Genomic DNA, 25,459 nt, shown 5'->3' with positions numbered 1-25,459 from the left:
ACAGGAGCGTCCTCGTAACTCTGTCTAACGGAAGAGGGTCATTAATGAACTGCCATTCAGGCGCATCTGTTTCTACTGTTGTCTATACCCCAGACATGAGCATAGACAACAGTATGATAGTTGTTGTGGTTGATAAAACCTCTACAAATACTATCACTTCAAAAATCAATTAACCATGACTGTTACATTTCGTTTCGTACTAATGGAAGATGATGATGTAATTTGAAACTATGGGATTAGATGCATCATGATGCGAAGTCCTGTAATTTCGGTTGTGATATAGGTTTGTCTTCTGGCCATATAGCAGAGGTAATTTACTTGTAAATGCATCATCAAAACGTCTAGACTGCCGTTTACTTAAATCAAGAATTTGAAATTCATCACCGGAAGCCGAATGACTTGTTTTGTTATATAATTTATACTGTTCAGTTTTATACAATGTTATCTCTCTGATATGCAACCAATTATTTATTTTTTTGTAGCTTTCATCAGTTTGTATTGACAAAAATTCAGATTCAGAGATTTGGTTCTTCACCGCATCCCGATAGACTTAAAAAATCGAATCTAAAATATCATTTTGTATTGTTTTTGACGTTCCCCTTAAAAACAGTAGATTCTTCCGAATGAGTCTGCATTACAGTGTCAATCTCAGCAAAAAAATCAATCAGTCCACGGAATACACCTCGATTTAACGAATCTTCAGTTTCATCGTGACCGCGTAGAGCTAATTCATATGCACCACAAAATTTTGCACAGTCGTAGTAGAAAGTGGGTAGGAGTAAAAAATAGCCAAAACATTAAAATGTGCTCACAAAGCATTTCTTGTCTACAAAAAAGTCGGCAGTACACCTAATAATTGTTTATGTTTAATGAGTTTTATGACCCATTTATCAAAAAATGGTCCGCTTTTATGACAGCTCGGACATTTCAAGGAACCATAAAATTAAAATAAAACCAATGAATCAATCTACACAAAATATTTATAACTTTATTTATTAGCATTATATTCTTCATCATAAAACATATTATTATTAAGTGGTTGTATACAACATGTTTATGATATTGATATGATAAGATATGCTTATAACTAATAATTAAGCAGGTAAACAATTAATTATTAACATATTTTTTATTGAAGACAATGGATAAGACCAATAATTAAGAATCCAAGACTGTATGTATGGTATGATACACAAATTTATAATTTATTAATTTATAATTGTAACTGGACTTAAAAAGGAAATGTTGTTGAAAAATTATCAGATGTAACTGATGTAACTGGACTTGCCAAGACGAAAACTGATAAATTTTGTTTATAGGTACTGATAAATCCAGGGTTCAGGTCTAGCTCAGACAATGTTCAATTCGAACCCTGGTATCACAATTTAATTTAATTTTGTAAGTAATTTCGTATCTTCTTCAGTGTTTTTTGCCAGTGTTCGGCAAGGAGTAAAAAAAAGTAAGAAAAACTCTGGAGAAGTAGTATTGTCCCACTTTATTCATGTATCGTTCACATTCAGCTTATGGTTTTATTACAGGTATCCCTTAATACTAACTTATAGTAAACTTTGGACTCTAGACCGTCTCATGAGACCGGTTTCCATCCGTAGAAGGGTTTCAGGACCCTAATACTCCGTTCAAGTTCAGAATTTATTCGACCCTCGATAGTAGTTTATTTTACGTAATTTATTTTAAAATTCGAATCCGTTACTTCGTAGTCACTTTCTTATTATGTGTGAATCAGTCACAATTCAAACTTATTATCTTAGAGTTACTTTTTTATAGCACATGAATTAGTCGTAATCCTAATCAGTAATTTTATAATTATCAGTCGTTGGTTTCGTCACAATAGTTATTTATAATATTCAGATATCGCGGTCGTCTGTTACAGACGGCGGTTGGTTATTCGCCGTGTAAGGATAGCAAAAATGGCCGCCCGTTACTACAATTTCACGCGATCGACTACGATTTACCAGGCAACGTTTTATAATTCCGCCCCCGAACGGATCTTTTTGTATGCAATTTCTTTCTTGTTAACACCAGACATGGGTTTTGCGATGAACGGCTTTTTTCTTTACTGACTCGCGCCGTAGCTTTGCGTACCGGAATTTACATATATACTTGACGTGGGTTCCAAGTCGGGATCCCTTGTTGCAACTGCTTTTTTGCGGGAAGAAATCAAGTTTTTATATCCTCTGAAGAAGGTCGCGGTAGTGGGGGGTCTTGGACATTTTGAATTTTTCCGTTACATTTCAATTACCGCCAATTTTAGCGCGTAATTTTAATTAATTAATAGTTTTGTTCTATGTTGATTTCTGATTATTTTACAATGGTAATTAGCTAGTAGCGGTGCTAATGCAAATGTACGACTTGAAATATTCGGCGGAAAGTCAATTTCAAATCAATTTATCTTCATTTTAAAGTACAGATTTTCATGAACCTTCTCCGAATGGCCTTATCTGGGTGTCAAACCGTAGTTGACGGAATTCCTTATTGAATGGGCCCCATGATTAGTATCCAAAAAGTGAATACTAACCGATTTATCGACGTTTCAGAGCGTACATTTGAATAGCCGTGTTTACATATTTATAATTATTTTCTATCATCTCTTTCATTCCTCTGGTACAACCTGTTATCTTTCTCATTCATTCTTTACACATGGTATTACAATTTTCATACGTTTCCAACTAGACATTTTACTACATAGTTTTATACATGATATTTTAACAACTCGCGTAGTAATACGAGTTAAATGGCAAAGGCCTAATATCACTCATCATCTCGCGTACTTTACTTGAACCTGATCTTCCACGAACCGTGTCCTCAGCCTCAAAGACACGGGCCGGGGGACTTATTTCTGGAAAGAAACGTCCCACTGGGTGGTCAAGGGTGCGGCTCGGTGCAGTTTATTTTACTACGAGGCCAAGGGCGTGTTCAGGCCACTCTACACCCCTAAAAGGTACTCTAGGTATAAGATCCGAAGTCCGAGGTCGTGACAGTACTTACTTATTTGTTTTAATCAACATTATTTTTTAGATAGCCGTTAAGAATATAATACTTATTATAATGGTGAAAAAACAGCAATTACCTACTTACTACATTGTCATAGAACATAAAATATTATTATAATCAAGTTTTATTTTAATTTGTTCTTGTAAATGTGATTGACATAAGTATTTAACTGCTCCCAGGAGCGTTTATGCAGTGTAGGTTCTTTCTTCAAAACTTCTAAGCATTTTCTTTGCCTGGATTTAATTCATTATTATATTTTTTTTTTTTATATTTTTTCACAATTTGAATTTCTTGTTCTGTCCATTTCAAGTGTACCTTTTTCCTTCTTTTTGCTACATTTTTTTCTTCCTCAAAGTCATCGTTTTCACTTGTGTCAGAGATCAGGCGTAGACGTTTTCTCGTTTTTTGATTGTCCATTTTTTTCACTTCGGTTTCTGTATCATGATCTACCATAGCTGCGTCAATTTCTAAGGCATAGTTTTCACTTTTCGTGTCAGACATCAGCCGTAGACGTTTTCTCGTTTTTTGATTGTCAATTTTTTTCACTTCGGTTTCTGTATCATGATCTACCATAGCTGCGTCAATTTCTAAGGCATCGTTTTCACTTGTCGTGTCAGACATCAGCCGTAGACGTTTTATTGTTTTTTGATTGTAAATTTTTTTTACTTCGGTTTCTGTATCATGTTCTAGCATAGCTGCGTCAATTTCTAAGGCATCGTTTTCACTTGTTGTGTCAGACATCAGCCGTAGACGTTTTCTCGTTTTTTGATTGTCCATTTTTTTCACTTCGGTTTCTGTATCAGGATCTACCATAGCTGCGTCAATTTCTAAGGCATCGTTTTCACTTGTCGTGTCAGACATCAGCCGTAGACGTTTTCTCGTTTTTTGATTGTCCATTTTTTTCACTTTGGTTTCTGTATCATGATCTACCATAGCTGCGTCAATTTCTAAGGCATCGTTTTCACTTGTCGTGTCAGACATCAGCCGTAGACGTTTTCTCGTTTTTTGATTGTCCATTTTTTTCACTTCGGTTTCTGTATCATGATCTACCATAGCTGCGTCAATTTCTAAGGCAGGATTAATTACGTCTGCGATGATTTCTGTGTTTATTTTTGGGTCGGATGACGTTTTCTCTATCGTTAATAACTTACTTCCCACAATCCCTTTTTGAAGAGCTTGTAGAGGCAGTCTTATAATTTTTGGAATGCACTGACACGTCATGTCCGAGGAAATTTGCTAGATGCTCAGTGTATTGATCATTTTGATTTGCATGAACTTGAGACATGGTAGCAATGTGATGCCTCATTCCAGTCGCCGTCAACATCTTGGGATTAATCAAATGGCACATATCTATTCATATATATTCGGCTTAAACATTTTCCACCATCAAATGGCTCTGCAGTTTAGGAAAAATAATATGCGCTATTTATGGCAGATATTAACAGCCTACCTCCACCCTTCGCTACTGTTGTCTACCCATATCAATCAACCTTTTTTACATTTAAAACAATTTAGTGTGCACTATTTATGGTGGATCAAAATTTGCGCATATTGATTCATGAGATACATACCTACAAATTAACACATCGGCATTTATTGCAATATCAACTAAAGATTAGTCACGCATGTATTTTTTTCAAATCGCATTCCACTACTTAACAATTAGGTACCATCAATTTCTGACTAGCAAAGTTCATATTATTATTACTGCATTCCTTCAGTCGTCTTAATCAAAGTACTAGTTACAAATTTATTTTGTTGTAGGTACCTACTACACACACATTTCATTCTGGATCAACTGTAGCTTAGCTTTGAGAGAATATAAATAGAGCCACAAAATGGCAACCTTCGTACCAGATACATAATAAATATATTCATTTCTGGATCATCTTTAGTTTGGTTTTGTGAGAATATAAATAGAGCCACAAAATGGCAACCTTCCTTCTAGATACATAATATATATTAACATCTGGTCCAACTTTAGTTCAGCTTTGAGGATATAAATAGACCAACAAAATGGCAACCTTTGTTAGAAAAATGGCCGTTTCTAGAACAATTTGAGCATATTTTTATGACGAGTACATCGACTGGAGTTAGTGCCAAACTGGCAACCTAGGAAACTATTGAAGCGATGTTTTCAATTCTTCCAGACGTATTCTATTTCAACGAAGATAAATGGCTTTAAAGGTAGATCAACACCTCCTCTAACTTCTTACATGATCAACAAACAACAGGAAGAGTTGATTATATATATATATATATATTTATTATGAAAGTACATACCTTGATGATCATCAAATAATTTTTTGTTGGTTGAAATTAGTATTCCAATGATGTACAAAACAACTTTTAATTTGGACGAAAACGTGTATCAACCGAAGTTCACAAAAATGTCAAATAGGAATCGACATAATTCGAAATTAGCTATTGATTTTTTTGTAAATAATTGTTGTGAAATAAACCTTACTCATGATAAAAACATAGATTTCAAAAAATAGATGGCAATGCTGCTAGTACAGAAATAAAATAAAATCTGTAGCATAAATGCTACATCGTAGTTAAGGGTTAAAAATAGAAGGGTGATAATTTATTAAACCTGAAGGAGTAATTATTTTTTTATTTTACGTCTATTCGAAAAACGCCAAATCCGAAGCCAGCTTCAAATTTCTTAGCGACAAAGCAGTAACTGCCGACTTACTGCCTTCTTGCTAAGGTTTTCTACTTTTTTGCAATTCAAAAAATAAGTTAATACTTTTAGGATGGGTTTATTTATATAAAAGCCAACTTTCCTTAATGAATAAATTGTATTGCGTTTATTTTTTTTATTAAAGTCATATACAGTCGAACTCGGTTATTACGATCACGGATATAGCGAGATCTCTGATGTAGTGAGGAAACATTTGTTGACATTTTAGTTTATGATTTTCTCCATACATTTATTCACTGTTATAACGAGCAACTTATGGGATATACCGAGCAAAAATTTTCTTAAAACTGTCAATGTGTCGATCCTTTAAAAACATTTCGACCCTAAGCAATAAAATCCGACAGGATAGGATGCCGCCGGGATCGCATTACGTTTATGACACTAGTTAAGTGTCTAAGTATGTACCTACTGACATATCTCGGGGGAGTCAGATAGCTCAGGTGGTAGTGTTTATCACCCCTCGATAGTACAAAATTAAAATTATTATTCTTTAGTAACTTGTTAACTGTCACTTTGTGTTTTTTTTGTAAGCAAGATTTATTTTTATTTGTCTTTCAATGCCAAATCTTTATCGGTCCACTGAGTCGACACACAGCTAAACGCGCGTAATTTTTTTTTCACAGTATGGAGAAGGTTAAAGAAAATATATTTAGTAATGAAACACTCGGAACCTTTCGTATTATTGTTTATTCAGGGCACAATTAACTCCTACATATAATATTGTAATTCGGACGGGAGACAACACACAGCTAACGATACTATAAATTATCTCACGGCACGTGTACAATACAAGATGGCCACGATGTATTTATCTTATTTTTGGCGGAGACCACATACGGATGCGGTGTCCCTTCGAATCGGAAATTTATAACTAATAGTTACACCCCGGGACCTGGTGGCTAGCTCGGGATGTTGAGGGACTCGACATTCACAAAAAATTAATGACTAAACGGGTATTTCTTTTCTCAAATTCTACGCGTCGCTCTGAATTGAGGAGGCCAGATGTCAACTGTTTTTTTTTCGCAACTATAGATTCACTAGCAGTGTTGCCACCCTTCCCTCACATACTCCTTATTATTAATTAATTAAAATACTTCTTACGTGCTAAGTACAAGTTGAATATTTTTGACAGCTTATCAAGGAATAATGGACGTACGTCCGCCCATTTTTGACTAGGAGGTCAGGAGACATGGTTATACCTAATAATTAACTTTATCTATCGGGAGAAGCCCAATGATCATGGATATGACACTACCTAATTGGTGTTTTCGCCGAAAATACTGAAAAAGTATCCACGCATATGGTTGAAATATGTAAAAAATCCAAGGTTTGTGAAGTCAGTAGGTACGATAAACTTCTTCTTTTGTAATTTATGAATGCCATGCTTGTTTCGGGGATTTTTACGATGGTTTTCAGATTTTTTATTTTCGACTTTTTTTGTTATGTGACGGCTCATTTAAAAATATCTATTCTCTGATATAACGAGTAACACGCAAATTCAGTCGTCCCATCTTCCTCGTAATAACCAAGTTCGACAATTTGATCTTCTTTCCGGTTAAGAATTTTAGATTAGTTAAGACCTTTAAGAATTTCTCCCCGAAATTTGAAGAATACTTCATAAAGTATTCTCCTCTGTTAAGCTCTAGCTGAGTCATATCGCTCACATAAGCTTGTGGCTTTATGATATTAATTTTATATTAGGATGTTTCATTTTTCCAAATAAGAAAGTCTGTGACATTTATGTCACAGACAGTGACTTTTCCAGAATTGGCACTGGACTCAGCACTTTTAAAGTCCTGAAAATCATATATTTTCCCCATTTTTTCATTGATAGCTCTACCTGGTGGTGGAAACTATCCGCTGACTTTAATAATTTATTTATGTTTATTGACACATTTGCTATTTACAATATAATTATTATATAAAATATGAAAAAAGTGACCAATTTTTGTTTTGGCCACTGCAATTGTCAACCCATAGAGTAATTACTTCTTTATCACGGTATTGCATAAAAAAAGCATGATATGAAGATATTATGTCATCACCTTTTCTACCAGCAATATCTTCATGCCAAATTACTGCCACCGGTTTCACGTATTTGGTGGACATCTTGTTATGAGGCACAAATGATTCGTTGAAAGCTATTATTCTTTGGGTGAAGACGACACTTTTAAATGTGTATATGCGTGGAAGAATAATGACTTTGTAAATCGGTAAATTTTTCTGTTTTACTGCCTTCTTCCTAAGAGCAGCAGTATTATGGTTGACTGGTACATTGTATCCAGTTGGCTGTTTTATTATAGCTAAACAACTTTAAACGGACCTGCGCCTTTTACTTTCGTGCGCATATAGTAGGTGTGTGAAAAGTTTGTTTTACACGATACAATGAATACCCCATCTCTATCGGGGTATTACAAAAAACTTTTACAAAGGCAAGCATGAGAAATTATTGTTTTTAATGTGACTGAATATTTAGAAGTGATGAAAAAACACTACAATTATAATGCTAAGTAGATATATTTTTTTATAGAGAATGATTTTCACAGTATCTATGGATTTTTAAAACAACTTTACTAAAAATACCAATTAAAAGACATTATTTGAAAATTATAAAAAAATGTGATTTGGTCATCGATATGTTTAATATGTATACTATACTGTTCACTTTTACTTATTAAGTCATAATTTGTGTTCTAATTGTTTAATTTATTAATACATACCTGTAGCAATATAATCAGTTAATGTGGGTTTAATGATTTATTTCCTTCCAAACTCAATAATTACACAGTATTAATTAACGTAACTATCATAATAGATAGGTACTAATAATTAAGAGGTGTAATTATTTAAATTTATTTTTCTATTGTTAATTATCGAATAATAATTGGGCTTCTAAGTGAATTGCTGAAAATAAAATTATTGTTATAAATTAAAAACCTAATTTCGCCTAATTGGTTTTCTCAAAAAATGACAACACAAAAAAAAATTCTAGATGCGATTAAAGCGACTTTCTGTTATCGCTGAGATCTTGTTGTGGACAGTAGTTTAATAATTTATTCATATTGAATGTAATATGGGCTATTTCCTTATTAGATGCTAGTGTACTGGCCGATAATAGCCGAACACAAACGAACATCAAAAGGTTCAGTTTTATGTTGTCGGACTATAGTGGGATGTTTTTAAACATTGGTTCATATTCATTGTCCATTGATTTAATATGTGTAGATGGTGTATTCTTGTACCTTTCTATACTACCTATTTACACATGTAAACATTTGTGTTTGTCCATCTATGAATTTCCTGTCTTTTAAATCGACTAGTAAGTTTAATTTGGTGAGAAAATCTGTACCTATAATTAGTTTTCCAATATCTACTATTGTGAATGGGAAAATGTAAATCCTAGATTGACTTACATATGTGATTGTATTCTAAATGTTATAGTTATTCCATTGTTGGCGGTTCTGAGAATTAAATTTTCATTCGGTTTGCATTTAGATATTCGTATTTTGTTTAAATTTTAAGGAATAATGGAAATATCAGCGCCTGTGTTGATTAAAAAAAATACTTTAATTGTATTGTCAGATTATGTACTGTGTATTATTATATTTTTAAAGATGTTCATATTTTAAAATAAAGAAATAACAAAGAATGTGTTTTCTTTTAATTATATTCAAGTTTTCATCCACTGTTTAATTTTCCAAAATTTCGAGTATTCTTTCTTATTTCTCAAAATTGTCACTAGGCGTAAGCTGCCTAAGAATTTTTAATTTCTCGATAAGTTTTTTTTTAAACTTTAATTCTTCGATTCTGAATGGAATTTCTTAAATTACTCGGGGAATCAAAAAAACCTTGGAAGTATTCTTGATCTTAAGAGAGAAATGAAAAAGGTTGAGAAAACACAAGCTCTACCTACTGTGTAAGACCAAGGTAAGCAATACTTCAACCCACATTGTGTTTATTATGGTACAGGAAATTGATCTGTTTTATTTCCGAGATAGCTGTCAATATTTTTTTTCATTTTCAAATTGTATTATGGGATCATAGTTTACCACCTTTTGAGGGCATCTGTAGAGTAAACTGCATCGAGATTTCGACTATAGATCATACTACAGATCACAAAGATAACTTATTTCAAATGAAAATCATATTATGAAAGCCTCCAGTCGTGAGAGTTTGCGATCAACAGATCGATTCAGCATTCCATTGTGTAATGTGTATAGCAACTTAATGATAGGTATAAATAATAAATGAATTGTCATGGAAAATGTGTATAATTTTTACGAAACCTTAGGTCCTAAATACATTTATTATTTTTTACATTACTTAACTCTAATATTACTAATTGAATAAATAAAATTCCTACTATTAGTGTCTGGCAGGTTTTTTTTCACTCAATCATTATTACAAATTTGTTTGAATTTTATAATATTTTGTTGCACTGCAGTACATTCGGAAGTAATTTTCTTACTTCTGATGTAAATTAATGTCTAATGAACTGATCTTAAATTGAAAAATAACCTGCCTAAGTACATACATTATAAAGTACCCTATTTAATAAATAATTATTTCTGCAATCATGCATAAAATTAAATGCTCCTTTAAATTCCTATGTATTGACATTTTTGTTGTTATAAAGTAAAATGTTTCAATCATTTTTCGAGGAATCTTATATGTAGTGATGTTTTCAATATGGCTTATAAATCCATGACAATTTGTGAAGGATAGTTTGTTTACAAGTGTTCTTATCATAGAAGCAACATCATAAAATAACCCAGTACGTTTTCGTGGGAAAAGGTATCAGCCGACACGACAGTAATATCTTTTCCAGTTATGTACATCTTTCTTGAGTAAAATTTAATATAGATCTCAGCTCAAGGTAAACTAATGAAACTTGTTACCATTTTTTACCTGCAGAAGATAATAAGAGAAACAAGTATGTTTATGTTTATGTTTATGTTTATGTTTATGTTTATGTTTATGTTTATGTTTATGTTTATGTATGCGTAAATGTAGTGAAGTAATACTATGTAGAAAGTTAATCTTTTATCTGTAGTACAGTAACTTATGTTTTTAATAACAAAGAAAAATGATAGAATGTCTTTAAACAAATGTATGTCCATATTAGGCATTTTCCAAGTAAATACAAATTTTTATTGTCTAAAAAATTACTATGGACAATATGGACTCACTATAGTTTACCTCTCGCATACAACTTTGTTGAAATTGAACAGGTACTTTACGAAAAGATTATATACCGTGTACCATCGCAAAATACACACCGGTTATAGTTATATACAGAATATGCAATAACATGCATCGACTCGACAGTTCAGTGACCTTATTCATTTTCATTTGAACATTGAAAGATGTCACGCATTAAATCTTTCAATTTTCAGTACGATGATACAAATTCGAGCTACCAAATAGGTTATGCGATCAAGAAAGCTACCAATAATTATTTTTGTCTTGTGCAATAATCAAAATGTTATGTGGCTTCTGTAAATTGTTTAAACTCATGGTGAAGTGTCACATACAGCCGCAAGATTCCACCACCATGTTGGGCAACGTTTTTTGCGTGACAGTGCTATTGGAGTCCATGTAGAAGAGTTGTAAGGATGAGAACGTCGTTGGCGTACAGCACGGTTTCAGTTCCAATCTTCGTGGGCCACCGCTGTGGAATAGATTCTGCAAATGAACAAAAAGGAGATCATTAGTATTGATGGCGTATTCCAGATAAATTTTTCGTTAGTGAAATGTTTGCCCAGTGAATCAATCTATATAGCCAAGATACGTTTTTGGTATAGGCCAATTAAATCCCTGCTAGTTTTGCATGTGGCAGTAGAAAAGCAAAACCTGTTCCATAATGTACACATTGAATTTGTCTTCCTCTGAATCATCAATGATTTAATGTTCTGGATGGATGCTCAAAGTCAGATATCAGGATCACAATGTACAAAATTAACATATAGCCCAGTGAGACAATCTGCATCAATGTTTTTCAACCTCTGCTAAAGCAACATGCTTGGTCCCGTGGATAAACAATGTGCGGCTCGCATCACTTTAGAAGGTTTGATATTATGTTATTGTGCTATTTATAGGTAAAACTTAAGAAAACTTGGTGTTAACACACGGGTTGAAACATACACGTCATATAATTTTTTGATTAAGTTAGTGGTGGTGGAAATGTCAGGCATACCTTCAACACAGACTGGTGATGACTTCCACTCAGTGTGACAGCTGCAACGGACGAGCAACTACCCCGGCAGAAGTAAGCCTGGTAACCCTTCGGCTGCACGATCCAGTCATCCCAGCCGAGCTCCGCAAAAGATACGTAAAGACTTTCCCGGCAACATTCATTCACACCCACAGCACATTCCAACTGCCGCGGAGGCCGTTTCTGAAATTGTGTAGGTAGGTATTATAAGCTATTTTTTAAACCAGCCGTTGGTAGTTATGTTTTAGATTGATATGATAGAAATTCTTGGGCTACAATCATTATTACCAAACTTCATTATACTGTCAAATCAATGACTTCAATAATGAGATGCAATAATACTCAATGAAGTGCAATAATGAACTACTGCACGTGCACTACAGAATAAGTTTACCTTTTATATAATGGTGATATAGATAGGATTAATTATGATATTAAAAATGGCTGTTGAGCATGTGCACCTATTTTTTTTTTTTTTTTTTTTTTTTTTTTTTTTTTTCGACCATGTCCGATCCTGATAGGATCATATGGGCCTCCACAGAGTGGAGGTTTGTATTGACAGATTTTGTTTTTTACGAGAAATGGATGTCAGCCACTTGCTCAACCTATTAGGTCCATACCCTGACACACACAAATTGAAAAACAATTTTTGTTCTTGCCAGACCCAGGATTCGAACCTGGGACCCACGGCTTTGTAGTCCAACGCTTATGCCGCGCGGCCACCGTGGGCGTACCTATATTTTAATAATAATTCTCCACAAAATATAATATACTAATAGTAAGTACACTCACATGTTCTTGCTCATGTCTCAACGTGTGTACCATCTGGCTCGATGGTTTTTTGTTCGACATCGAACAAATTGCGCTATCCGAAAAAGATTGAAGGTCCGTAATTCTTGCGCAATGTAATTTGAGTAAGGGAGTGAGGACGCACTGGCAAGGCTAGTGTGGCCTCGCTCTCACTCGTGGTCGATATCGCAACGGTGGCCTCACGGCGTTTTGTGTTGAGTTGCTCGACTGTGTGGACGCAACGACGAGCATGTTTCCAAGTCAACATGCTCGATCGAGCAAGAACGTACGTACTAGGCTTATCATTAGGTACTTAGATAATTCGATTTCCATTTTTGGGTTTAGATAGAAGTTTGCATAAAATTTATTGATTTGGTATGTCAGTTGGTAAAATACATTGATCCATGACAGCTTGCACTTATGGATTTGAGGATATTTGATGCAGATACGGGATTTAAAACCTAATTCAATTGTATTTTTTTCCCCCAACAACAAGAATAGAAAAATATGGTTTAATTTTATGAAGACCGCTTGAACTAACAAACAACTTGTGTGCTACAAATAACATGGATTCTGTGCAGTTTGGTGGTGACAATTATTGAATTACACATCTGCTAAGTACCTTTCAAATTGTTGGAAGCACGAACGACTGCCTTCCTTGTGAAAAATCCTGCGTGAGGCAATACGTTAAGTATATGGGAATCTCAAAACAGAGTTGACGTATTGCAATTGTGCTGAATTTGCATATCTCACGTACTTTAGTGATAGTAAAAAAAATTGAATATACACGTTAGTTTAATAGACGCTAACCTTGGCACTGTAGCGAGTGTTGATGACGAGGAAAGGTCTTCTGTCTGGTCGCAAAGCCAACGGCTGTGTGTCGATTGATGCACCGCATGAGAGGCAGCTTACGGCAAGGACTGTGCTGCCTTGTCGCTCCAGCCACGCCAGGCTTGCCAAGCGTACATCGATTTTCATCCATCCCTCTGGAAAGAAGTTATATTATTATAATTATTATTTATCTTTTTGGTTATTCAGTTATTAACAATTCATTATTATTTATAGCATATATTTATGAAATTCTTAGGGATAGCAAATAAAGGAAGGAATGAAAATATTAGATTAATTGAACTTTAACAGTATATACTATTCTTGTTTTAAATGCCAATCGATGATATACAAGTCAGATGTAATATTTTTTTAATGCATTTGTCTAAGTTAAAGCGGGGGAAAAATAATAAAATTCAGGAGTTAGGCCCCGTCCAGGGTAGGCGCGTTCGGCGAAGCGTTGAGTGGCGCGCGCAACTCAAACGTATAACCGTGTGTGAAAATATTCGTAGACAATGTCTTTTGGTTACAAGTTTATACGGTTTTACGTTTGAGTTGCGTGCGCCGCTCGACGCTCCACCGTATGCGCCTACCCTGGACGGGGCCTTAGGGCAGCAATTTGCTCACAGATGTCATTGACAGCACCCATGGAACTTTTACTAAATAGACTTTAATAACTTTAACTAAACGGTGTTTTCAGGAGAATGAAGTATTGAACCATCTTTTATCTGTTGTTCATGATGAATGACAAATAAAGTCTCTTTTTTGTCACTTAATGTAATATGTTAATTCATGTCCAGTGTCCAGTCCATAACTTAAAGTCGCTAAATATTAAGATACGTTTCTTTGACCCTAAGGCCGAATGGTTATTGCATTTAATAATCGATCTACCAACGGGTTAAGAAAAATAGATAACAATCTGAAAATTCAAATAAGACAACTCCAGAATTTCCAGATACTCAGTTATGTTAAATTTTATTTTAGTTATAATGTAAATAAAAGTTATATGTAATAAGCTGGTAATCTACCTGAAATATCAGTCTCATGTATGGCTACCGGTGTTGTCTTTCGGTGAAGATGTTTTGGATCCCAATGAGCTGCCTCCATTATTACAAACGTCTGCTTGAAGTTATCCAGTGGATCTCGCTCCTGTGAATTCATAAAATGTTGATAATGTTAACAAAATTATATTGCACGGCTATAATTATTGTAATTTTCACAAAATATAATAAATATTCCTATATCTTACATAAAAATTAAAATGTATTATAATAAAAGACTCGAAAATACTGGGTTAACTGGTATAGAAATCTTTTAATATATCTCCGTGACTGTTGGGGTGTCTAATATTTCTATAGTTGCTTTTTTGGATTTATTGAAGGAATTATTTTATAAAAGACAATCATCAGGAAATCAGCTTCACTTGACGAAAATATCATGACAATAACCGAAACGTACAGAGTGACGAGCTAATGGAGTGCGTGAAGCATATTCACGAGTTATCGTTGGTAGTTACTTTTTGGTTCAGTCATGTTTTCTATGATTAATAAAACTATGTTTATCTCTATGAGGTCAGTAAAGTTATAAATGACACCGCATGTTTTTGGGTATTTTTGTTTGTCCCCCCATTGTCACAAAGTATTTTACCACTCTCCAAATTATGTTACAATTTATTGTAAACCCCCTCTGCATTAAAAGATAAAATTAAAAAAATGTTTGATTTCAGGATATTATGCTAATATATTTTTTTTCAGATAAAAGGAGCTTATATTTTGTTGGTGTCACGTTTTTAAAACCCTACGTTTCCTCATTGTCACATTATATTAGTTCCACCATCCCCTATTAGTAGGTATGTGACAAATATATTAGAGACGACCCATATGGCTCATTAGTCATTACTATTTTACCTTATAAATCCATAGCTCTGCAGAGCTCAAATCTTGAGGATGTAGATCCCTGGGCATGGTGAAAGTGAAGCAGGATGTAGGATGGTGAAGAGTTTTTCTTAAAAGGTTACCTTCACACTTTCCCAGACGTTCATCTGTGAAAGAAAAACGATTGCCTCTATTACTTAGTGTGAATAATATATTAGCCTATGGTGGGGATGCCGTACCGTTATGGTTTAGAAACAAATTTCTGAAGAATGGTTAGTTAACTAAAAAATTGTAGAATCAATAACTTTTCTATATTTGATTGATTTTTTAAATATCAATGAATTTAAACAGATATAAACTAAAAACTTGTTTAAAATAATTATTATAAACATTAAAATAATTATTTCGTCCTCAATAAATAGATTTTTTATTACGACCTTATTTTAGGAACTCTACATAATGTATTATTTGTTACTTACAGTAATTTATTCTATCATTAAATTTGATAAAACAATTCCTAGTTTGTTATTATAAGGTTTTTTGCTAATGATGGTAATAAAAATGAGATAAGTAATAAAATAATGTTCTTAGTTTTGGTCATGCAATTGCAAAATCAACCAATAATTTTTCTTTTGATATTTCAGTTTTATAGTTTGGAAAATATTTCACAGATGCCCTGCCCCTATCATATCCGCGGGGAAACCGATATCAAATTCAAATTAATAATAAAACTTCTGGGGGCAGGGGGCGCTATCATTCGATCCGGGTTCATAAACTCAAAGTATTTATGCCGAATTTGACACATTTTTATCTTCATTATTATTTTCAGAGTTTCACCGATTTAAAAAAAAAAAAACATGTAGGTACAGTACAAAATATTTTCAGTAAAAGTAAATGTTATTTTTATGTCGGACCTTTTTAATTCAAATAATTATGTTGTGCATTTTTGTAACAAAATTAGATACCTACTCACTATAATATATCGGCCAGACTTAGCAACCCGCAATAATTAAAGTTCTATAAATCATAATAGGTAGGTACTGCGGATCTATTCTATACACAAGACTGCTATCGGCCACTATCTAGGGTAGTAAAGTATCCAAGTATTAGCACTTATTGTAACACTTACAATAAGTTTGTTGTAATTGTTACAATAAGTGCTATGTTTTAACAGCACCTCTCTTGGCTGTGATAAATTTTAGAGTGAAATTGACAGTTCAGACGGCCAACTTATTGTAATTGTTACAATAAGTGTTAATATTTCGATACTTTCCTACTATTTAGGTACCGTAAAGGCCGATAGCAGTCTTGTGTATAGAATAGGCACTGGTATACCTTACACTGAAAGGACTGGTATACCTTACACTGAAAGGGTTACGCAGAGGTAGGCAACCTTTCACAATTTAAATTTTGAAAATCGACGGGTGCATAATTTATATGGGTTTTCTTGCACCTATTCAATTTTATAGTTGTCGATTTTTCGGCGCAATCATTTGGACGTGTTTTCCCAATACTAGTCATTTATACATTGGCGGCTTAATCCGGAAAAACCTAGCAGGTCAATTTTGAATATATTATTTTAATTTGCCTTTTCGTTGTATACTGAAAAGACGTATTGCAAATTGACTTTTTATACATTATAGAATAAGTGCTAGAAATTGTTATAGGTCGGTACCTACTAACCCTTCAAAAAATGTCCGTTTTTCATAACGCCAACCCATCGTTAACCGAAATTGCATACAACGCGTTATAATTTTTTGTAAATCAGGTCCACTTTTCTTTCTTTGCTTTTTGAAAAATCATCAATCACACGATTATAAAAATTGTCTATTTTTCCCACATATTTTTTTTCAATACTGAGCATTGCAAAAGTGGTCAGTCTATCCTGGCCCTATTGCGTAGAAAGGTTTTTATTCTTTTGAGAGTGGAAAAACATCTTTCACTTTCAACTGTTGTCATTGGTATGACGCAAATAAATTGGAGAACTTTGATCGACTCGGAAAATGTTTCGTTGAAATTATTGCTGAGTAAAAAATGTAGAAGAGAAACTGCACTAATAGCGCCATGCAAATCATCTCGTTGATAAAACACCAATACTTCATTTTTTAACTTGATTATGTTTATTTCTTCTAACAGTTTTACCAAATTTACTTGACGTGTGGGAAAATTATTTTTAAAATCAGTGTAATTTTCTTTATTGAACAAGTCGGATATAATGAGATGATCGTTGGATGCAAATCGTGCTTCCATTTCCATTATAATTGTATCACAGACTTCAATTACTACTGCGTGCGTACTAACTGCTTCACAAAAATGTTATAAATCACCAAAAACTCCTTATATATTATTAAAATAACCAAAGGCATTCGTCAAAACCTGTCAACGAATCCGAACCGCATACACAGTTGCGTCTTGATACCAATTATCTAGTCAGTGTTATCATTCTGTTTCATTTAATTAGGTGAAAAAATCTTTTGTCTCACACTCGGGCATTGCCGATATTACAGTAATTCACGCACCGTTACAAGCTTCGATCTCGTATTTTGTGTTATATCGATCTCTGTCTTATGTATGAGAAACGAGAGAGAAAATTTTATAAAAATATTCAATTTGGGTCAATTTTCAGACTGCCGGCGAACACAATATTTTTGTTCGGGGAATTATCGCCCAAACAAAAAAAGCCCAATAGACTGGGTTGACACAATATCGCGCGCCCTATAATTTCAAATCCACCGATTATTATTAATATTATTATATATGACATTGCACATATTATTAATATTATTATGTCGATTGTAAGGTATTTATTTTGGCAGGTCAATGACCGAATGACCTATAGAGGGGGCCGCCAGTGCATTTATATGAAACAGTTTACATCGAGATAATAGTTTCTGATGATGTCGTCAGCTGGGAACTCGGAATATTGACAACACATTAATAGATAATATGCGATCATCGCATGTAATTAATTTTCTTATCAAAATTGAATAATTAATGTTATCAAAATGTCAGTGGTTTTATTTGAACGTCTTCCACTCCCCCATGAGCATTTTTTTATTAAAAAATATCTGTAAAATCGGTCAAAGCACACTTGAGTGCGTGGTGACAACAGTGTTCCCAAGCGTAAAAAAACTACTGATTGGTTACATCCAAACGTAGGGCCTCGTGATATGCTCGGTTAAGACCGAGTGTGGTGCATGGCGGGTTGGTTTAGGTCTATTTTTTGTTGCGCATGTGATTACCGCACTCGATTCTACATTTTGTGCATTTTACTATGAAATTTGGCTAAAATATTGCAATGCGATGATCGTATTCGATGGATGATGGCGTCTGCGATGATCGCATTTGACCGAATCGAATATGTACATTTAAATGGCAGTGGTTTTACTTATGCGATGATCGCATAGCAGGTACCTACGTGCAACGTTTTGACTTTTTTTTTAAATTATTAATAACCATGTCCTTGCTTTTTCGTACAAGGTGGTTGTTGGTCATTTTGAACAATCAGAAACACCCAGGCACCCAGGCTTTGACAAAAAACACATAAATATTGTGTCCTCACCGGGTCGAACCCAGAACTCTCGGGTGGAAGGCCAGCGCCTTACGCACTGCACAACGAGAGCCGCCGCATCATTTTGATTGTGTGATAATATTGTTATATGCTGCAGTCATATTGAACAAATAAAAAAACAACTTTCTTATATGTAGGTACCTATAGTTTCTAAAAAAACTTCTCAAATATTAGTATATAATAGGTATACAACATTTAAAAATACTTTGTTTAGTTTAGGTTTAGAAGATATAAATTATACATTTTAGTTGACTTGTATAAGATTTTACGAAAATAGTTCCAAAGCCTTCAAATGCAGTGCGATCATCGCCACCATATTAGAACATTAATGACATCTTTCACATATCGAAAATACGTGGAATATGAAAATTTATGTTTAAAATCCCTAATATATTAAGTGACTGATTACTCGTTGATTGTAGAAAAAATGATCTTTCTCCCCAGTCCGTCTACAATACACTATCACAGACATGGTTAAAACATTCTTTGCGCTATCGAAAAATACTATGTGTTTTACCCAACTCCTCATTCCTCTGATACGGTTTAGGTATACGTAGAGTTGGGTTTCGGGAATTTCCCGACGGGAATTCTCGAGAAATTTTCGAGATTTCCCATCCCGAATCTCGGGAATCGTTTCTCGGGATTCGGGATTTCTTTATTATCAAATATTAATTGAAAAAACGATTTTATATATGAAAAAAGTGGACATAAAACACAAAACGTTCAAAGACTGATCGGGGAATTTAACACAATTAAGCCAACGTTGACTCAAAAAGAGCGCAATTTTTGCAACATAAGGGAACTTTGTGTCTCAAAACTCAAAAGCGTATGCGATTGACAGTCTGTGTTTTTTGAAATTCTATTTTAATAAGTAATGTTTTGAATTATTTTTGTTTTCCTATTTCTATTTTGTTTGTCTTCTTAAATAAATAAAAAAGTCATAATTTTTTGGAATTTGTTTTTACACTGATTTTTACAGGTTTTTTTTTTAAATTTCCCGATAATTCGGGAATTCTCGAGAATTATTTTCTGGAGATCCAGAATCTCCAGAATTCAAAATTTCATCATTTCGGGAAATCCCGAATCTCGAGATTGAGATTTTCTCGGGAAATACCCAACTCTAGGTATACGCCGCATACATACCTAATTTTATTGTATTTAGATTAAAATTTCGTTGGTGTTACTTTCATCGACTTCAAATACTAAATTGAATATTGAAAGACTGGGTATAATTATTGTATCATTAATTAAGATGTAAGTACTCAATACGTTAATACATCGTAATAGAGCGTGCAACATCATCAAAAGATGTACTTACTCGTATAACACTATAATATGTAGGTACCGACCCAGCTTCTGAATAAAGTCCACGCGGAGTTTGTCCACTTTTGATTCCACTTATATTTTACAATCTATGCCCTGCCAATCATAGGTCAACTAAAAATATTGCCGAGTTCAATATAATAATTAAACATATTATTGAAATAGATACAATATAAATATGCCAATATTTAGATGTGCACCTAATCATAATCTAAATAGGTTGGATCATGACTCCCATTGGGGGGGGGGGGGGGGCGACAAGGCTCTATCCTGGGGGCCTGGCGGGGTCGGTCGACCAGTTAAGTGAGATAAACACACCTCGAAATTGCTCAAATAGTAAAAAAAGACGCCCGCATTTTGTTATTATTTTGTGTTAATGACTTTTTATCCAATATGGCGAAAGGTCGTACGTTACTTGACTATCACAAAAGAGGGTCGCCATCAGTGATGCCGAGCGCCGACAATTCTAGTATTTATAAATACCAAAAATCGCTAAAAAAAAATACGGATTATCCTTTATTTTACACAGAGCCCAGGAGTTCCGCGAAATACCATTTGGGGAACACTACTGGAGAACATTACACTGCCGTTGACCTTAGCGATAGGAGGCCGCCAAACATTGTGGACTGGGGGCCCGATTCAGGATGTGGGGGCCATGGGCAAGATACAGAAGACATTTGAAATTTAAAAATTATGAAATTAATAATGCGATAAGTAGGTATGTTGATTATTATTTTAGATGTTTCACTCATATTATAGGTACGCACGGCTGTGTATACTGAAATTTCGCAAGCGTGGGTAATTAGTACCTACCACCTTCATATGCACACATTTATTAATTTGTTCTTATATGTACTTACGAGTCTTAGGACAGACCAAGATACATCTGTCCATAAACATTGTATAAAAACTGTTCACAGACTTTTGAATGTTTTAATACAAACGACCATGTTTCTTTTGTATTCCATCGCAGGTGGACAACAGGACGTGAAAATATACTGATAAACAAACAAGCACATATTTAAGAGGAAATTTCTACGTTTCACGGACGGAAGTAGAACCTGTGACCGAAACTTCTCTTCTCGAGAAAGAATGGGAAAAATTGATTCTCATTTCTCGAGAAATCATCATTGAGAATCTTTCCAGGTATATTGAGATCCGGAAGCAGCGTTGCCACCAAAAAGAAGGAAAATCTCGACCGGGCGGAATTTGTGTCATCCTGGAAGAGCGTAAAATTTTCCTGGCACCTACAAAGGCCTCGACTTTGGTTCTTGATGACATTTCTTAAATTGTATTTGGCGGAATTTATTTTTGTTAAGGAAATTCATAATAATTTGCTCGCGTTATACCGGTAGTTACCTTAAATTAAAATATATCAAACATTCTTGAGGTTTCAAAAAATCAATTAATAAATTACCTAATCTAGAATTCTCGAGAATAAAATATTCTTAAATTCGAGAATCGAAAAAGTCGAAAAATCACAAGCTTTAAGCGGATGTAGACGTAGTTAGAATATTGTTTTTATTAAAACGCGATTTTTACGGTGTTCAAACTACATTAAATTTGATAGCAATGTTTGTAGATAGAGACATACGTTGGGTTTCAAACAAACGATATTGCACGAGCATTTGTGTAGCGGTTTAGGTTTACAAACCATTATTTATACAGTGGTCTTCAAACTTTGTCGACTCACGAAACCTTTAGAATAATAATTTTTTTTCAGGGAGCCCCACCCCATCCCATCCTTAAAATAATTACATTTTTACATAATTTGTCGAAGTCTAGGTCTATTTGTCGATGTTTTTTGACTCACGGAACCCCCAGTGAGGTGCCGCGGAACACAGTTTGAAGACCACTGATTTATAATGTATATGCTGTCATAATTTGCATCTGGGCTGGATATTAGTTTAGGTGTCGCTTTAAAGAATAAGTTCAGAGATTGTGTATTATTAGTGATATTAATTACTATTTATAAATAACGGTTACTCACCAGCGTCCGCAAGTATGATCTTCTGGTCAGTCTTCGCGTAGAAATCATCCGGTATTTGAGAGTCCGGATCGTCAGGAAATGAAGGGAGCAGCATGGTCGCTCCGGCCGCCACTGGAGGCGGAAGTGGCCTCACGGAGTCCTTCGTGACCGCCGGTCTGTCCTTCATCCTCAGTTTCATCAGGATCTGGTTCCTGACAAACTGAGCTCTCAATTCGTCGATGCCTTCCCCGCAACCGACGCATGACTTCTGATGCTTTTCCACAGCGTCGTTGTGATGATGAAGTACACTGTCTATCGCGCGCTCCGACTGGTGCAAGAAGTTTGACCACGCACCGGTCAGGGAATTGTCATCGCCCGTGGGCGATGCAAGAGCTCCCGCTAATACTGTTATCAAAATAGCTAACCCTCTTAGGTTTTTCATTTTGGATTGATTTTAATAATACTAATATAATAAATACTAATTGTCTAATTTTAATCTTCAATTACCCAATTAAGTAGTTGCCCTTATTTTTCAGATCTCTTTTACAGTTTCCTAAATCGAATATCACTTTAATACACGTTATATTAATATGTTCAACTTATTTAAAAGGTTACACTTTATATTGTCTAGTTTATTTTAATATAAATTAATTACAATATTATGAAATACTAGGTTTGGTCATTTTTTATTAGGACAACTAATATTATTATCGTATTTTCATTGGGACAAGTTGTACGCATACGTAATTATTAGGATTGCTTAGTTTATTGGTATTCTTTATGGTTCACTTTTTTATATTTGCGTCTATTTTCACTAATTCTAATGTTTATTTTGTAAAGTACCTGGTTTAAATTTGATTTTTTTTTGTTGGGTTGGCTCAGTTCACAAAAATGTTTGCACTGTTCGAAGAATAACGATTTTGTATATTCTTTAAAATGTATATTTTCCACTTCGGTCAGTGTTTACAAGCAACGATTATTATTATATTCAATAAAATGTATTACATACTCAGTACATTATTGTTATCAAATTTTCAAAAATTATTACTTATCTTTGGAACTTTGGTATTGTTGATTCAACTTCTTACAAGATTGCGGAAGTGAACTTTTTCATCTTAGAGTCCAAACTAAATTATCCACGAATTTATTTAACTCACGTCAACAATAAATTAGTTTTTCTCACTATTCTTCGTGTAGGTAATATTTAGCAAACGTTTTTCATATTAATATAATCTCCATTAATTAATGTAATGACTTGTCCTCTTTCTAAAAGCATATTATTATTATCAAATGAGACAAAGTCCAAAAAGAATCTTGAATTTTTATTATAAACATGTGTATGAACACAATAAATATATTCAACGATGGAATAAAATAATTGATTTATTATTGACAATGTTGTTGATTGTTTAACTGTAGTATTTTAAAGCGCATGCGCTAATTAGTTTTTTTTTTTTTAATAATCTCCTGTTATGGATGTTATCGTTTGACTTTTGCAAAAGGTTGCTACGCTGTTTATAACGAAATAAACACTGCACAAAGAATAACTTGACAATAATAAATTACTAAAACCGTTATTACCGTACAGTAGTTTGAATTAATTTAAGATTCACCTGCTTTCGATTTTTATGTAAAGTAGCCGCAGACATTAAGTAGACAGGTAGTTCTCGATTAAAGTAATATTTGTAGCTTTCATGAATTTGTGATTTTGTTGGCAAAAGTCACAATGCATTCGAAGTGGGTCAAAACCTTTTCGGTGACTGTTAGCTCAAAGCTTCCCGGTGCATTAAAGATCGGCTTCGTCGTCTGATCCTCCGGAGTCAAATTCTTGTTCAGCCCCCATCTCTTTCGCTAACGTTCCTCTCCACAATCACACAAGGTGGCACATGAGTTTTAGCTTTCACTGCTATTATAAAACCGAAAATATAAAATGCCAAACTGCAACGATTCGCTCTCTGCACTTTTTATTATGTATACGACGTGTTCAACTATACAACTCTTTTATTGCATCGATTTTGTGAATTCTTTTTCAGAATAAAGTCGTATTTCACAATTTCAATCGTCGAGATTATTGATTTTTTTTTTAACAAAAGTTAATTGCTAATTAAACACGAGGTAAACAACTACAACATCAATCACTATTAATTAATTTTCACTGATTATTCAATGTCCAAGGATTCCCTTTTGATGTTTGTTTGTTTGTTATTATTATGATTGTGATTAAAATTTTTCACATGGAGACAAGTTGAGGTATGTAGAGTGTAATCAAATTGTGTTGTGGGAGACGCTTGTCGGGTCTTTATATAAGATATATGAAATATAACTTAGCGCCGCCAGGGGTCTGCGACCATCGCTGCGTGGGCAAGCCGTCAATCGAAATACTACAGATATTTAAACACTTACATTTTTTAATATCTGTACAAAAATGAGGAGCAAACATTCAAAACGTGATTTGTCACACAGATGTTGAGCTGAGATAATCAAGAAAAACATATTGTACTCAAAATGGTTTTTTTTATTATAAAACTGTTTAAGGAAAGAATTTTAAACCTGGTATTTTGCATAATCCAAAATTCGCGGAAGTGGTTCATTTTTTGATTTGAAATTTGGACAAAACACGATTTACATGAAACTTGTGGGCAAAACACTATTTGAATGAAAATCAAGGCATTATATTTTTTTATAGGATAAAAGGTTCTTTGAACACTGATTCTGGTTTCCTTTCATAGATTTAAATATGAACTATCAGAATTGACAATAAACGGCATTTTGAATGTTTGCTCCTCAAATATCACACATTGAAATAAATTGAACGCATTTTTAGGACCGTGAGTATAACGTTTTATTTTTATAAATATTACATGAATTAAGTGCCTACCTACGTATTCTATATTATGACGATCGCGCACATTCTGGAAAGATAATTCTTATCGAGCAAGAAAGTTCTACTATTTATTTAAATCGGTAATCAACAGTTTTTATTTGCGAGAGGTAGCTACCTAAGTTTTTTTTTAAACATTCCACATCATTATAACAAAATAATATGTTTATGTATATTAATAACTGAGTGCTCTAAAAAAACGGTAGTTTCCATTTTTTTAAATGTTGGAAAGTCAATAAAGATATTTTATTTCTCTTTTATTGTATAAGACATTTTTAATGCCAACATTTA

The 25,459-nt window shown here is 33.8% G+C and overlaps 1 protein-coding gene across 1 annotated transcript; it reads right to left on the bottom strand.

Moving 5' to 3' along the window:
- Window positions 1-9,973: 9,973 nt before the first annotated feature.
- LOC147067388 (protein dawdle-like) lies at window positions 9,974-23,024 on the bottom strand. The gene is made up of 6 exons (XM_085954387.1): window positions 22,309-23,024; window positions 15,458-15,591; window positions 14,579-14,699; window positions 13,533-13,708; window positions 11,916-12,116; window positions 9,974-11,404 (listed from the first exon to the last, which is right to left on the bottom strand). Exons 1-6 carry the CDS (start codon window positions 22,727-22,729, stop codon window positions 11,246-11,248), a joined length of 1,212 nt encoding a protein of 403 aa, XP_085810513.1. The 5' UTR covers window positions 22,730-23,024; the 3' UTR covers window positions 9,974-11,245.
- Between the last annotated feature and the right edge of the window lie 2,435 nt (window positions 23,025-25,459).

This window comes from Rhyacophila brunnea, unplaced genomic scaffold (genome assembly GCF_057557595.1).
Source record: "Rhyacophila brunnea isolate RB1 unplaced genomic scaffold, BYU_Rbru_1.0 scaffold_4, whole genome shotgun sequence".
NCBI lineage: Eukaryota > Metazoa > Arthropoda > Insecta > Trichoptera > Rhyacophilidae > Rhyacophila > Rhyacophila brunnea.
The sequence above is the reverse complement of the archived record's forward strand: the minus strand, read 5'-3'. Positions and strand labels throughout refer to the sequence as shown.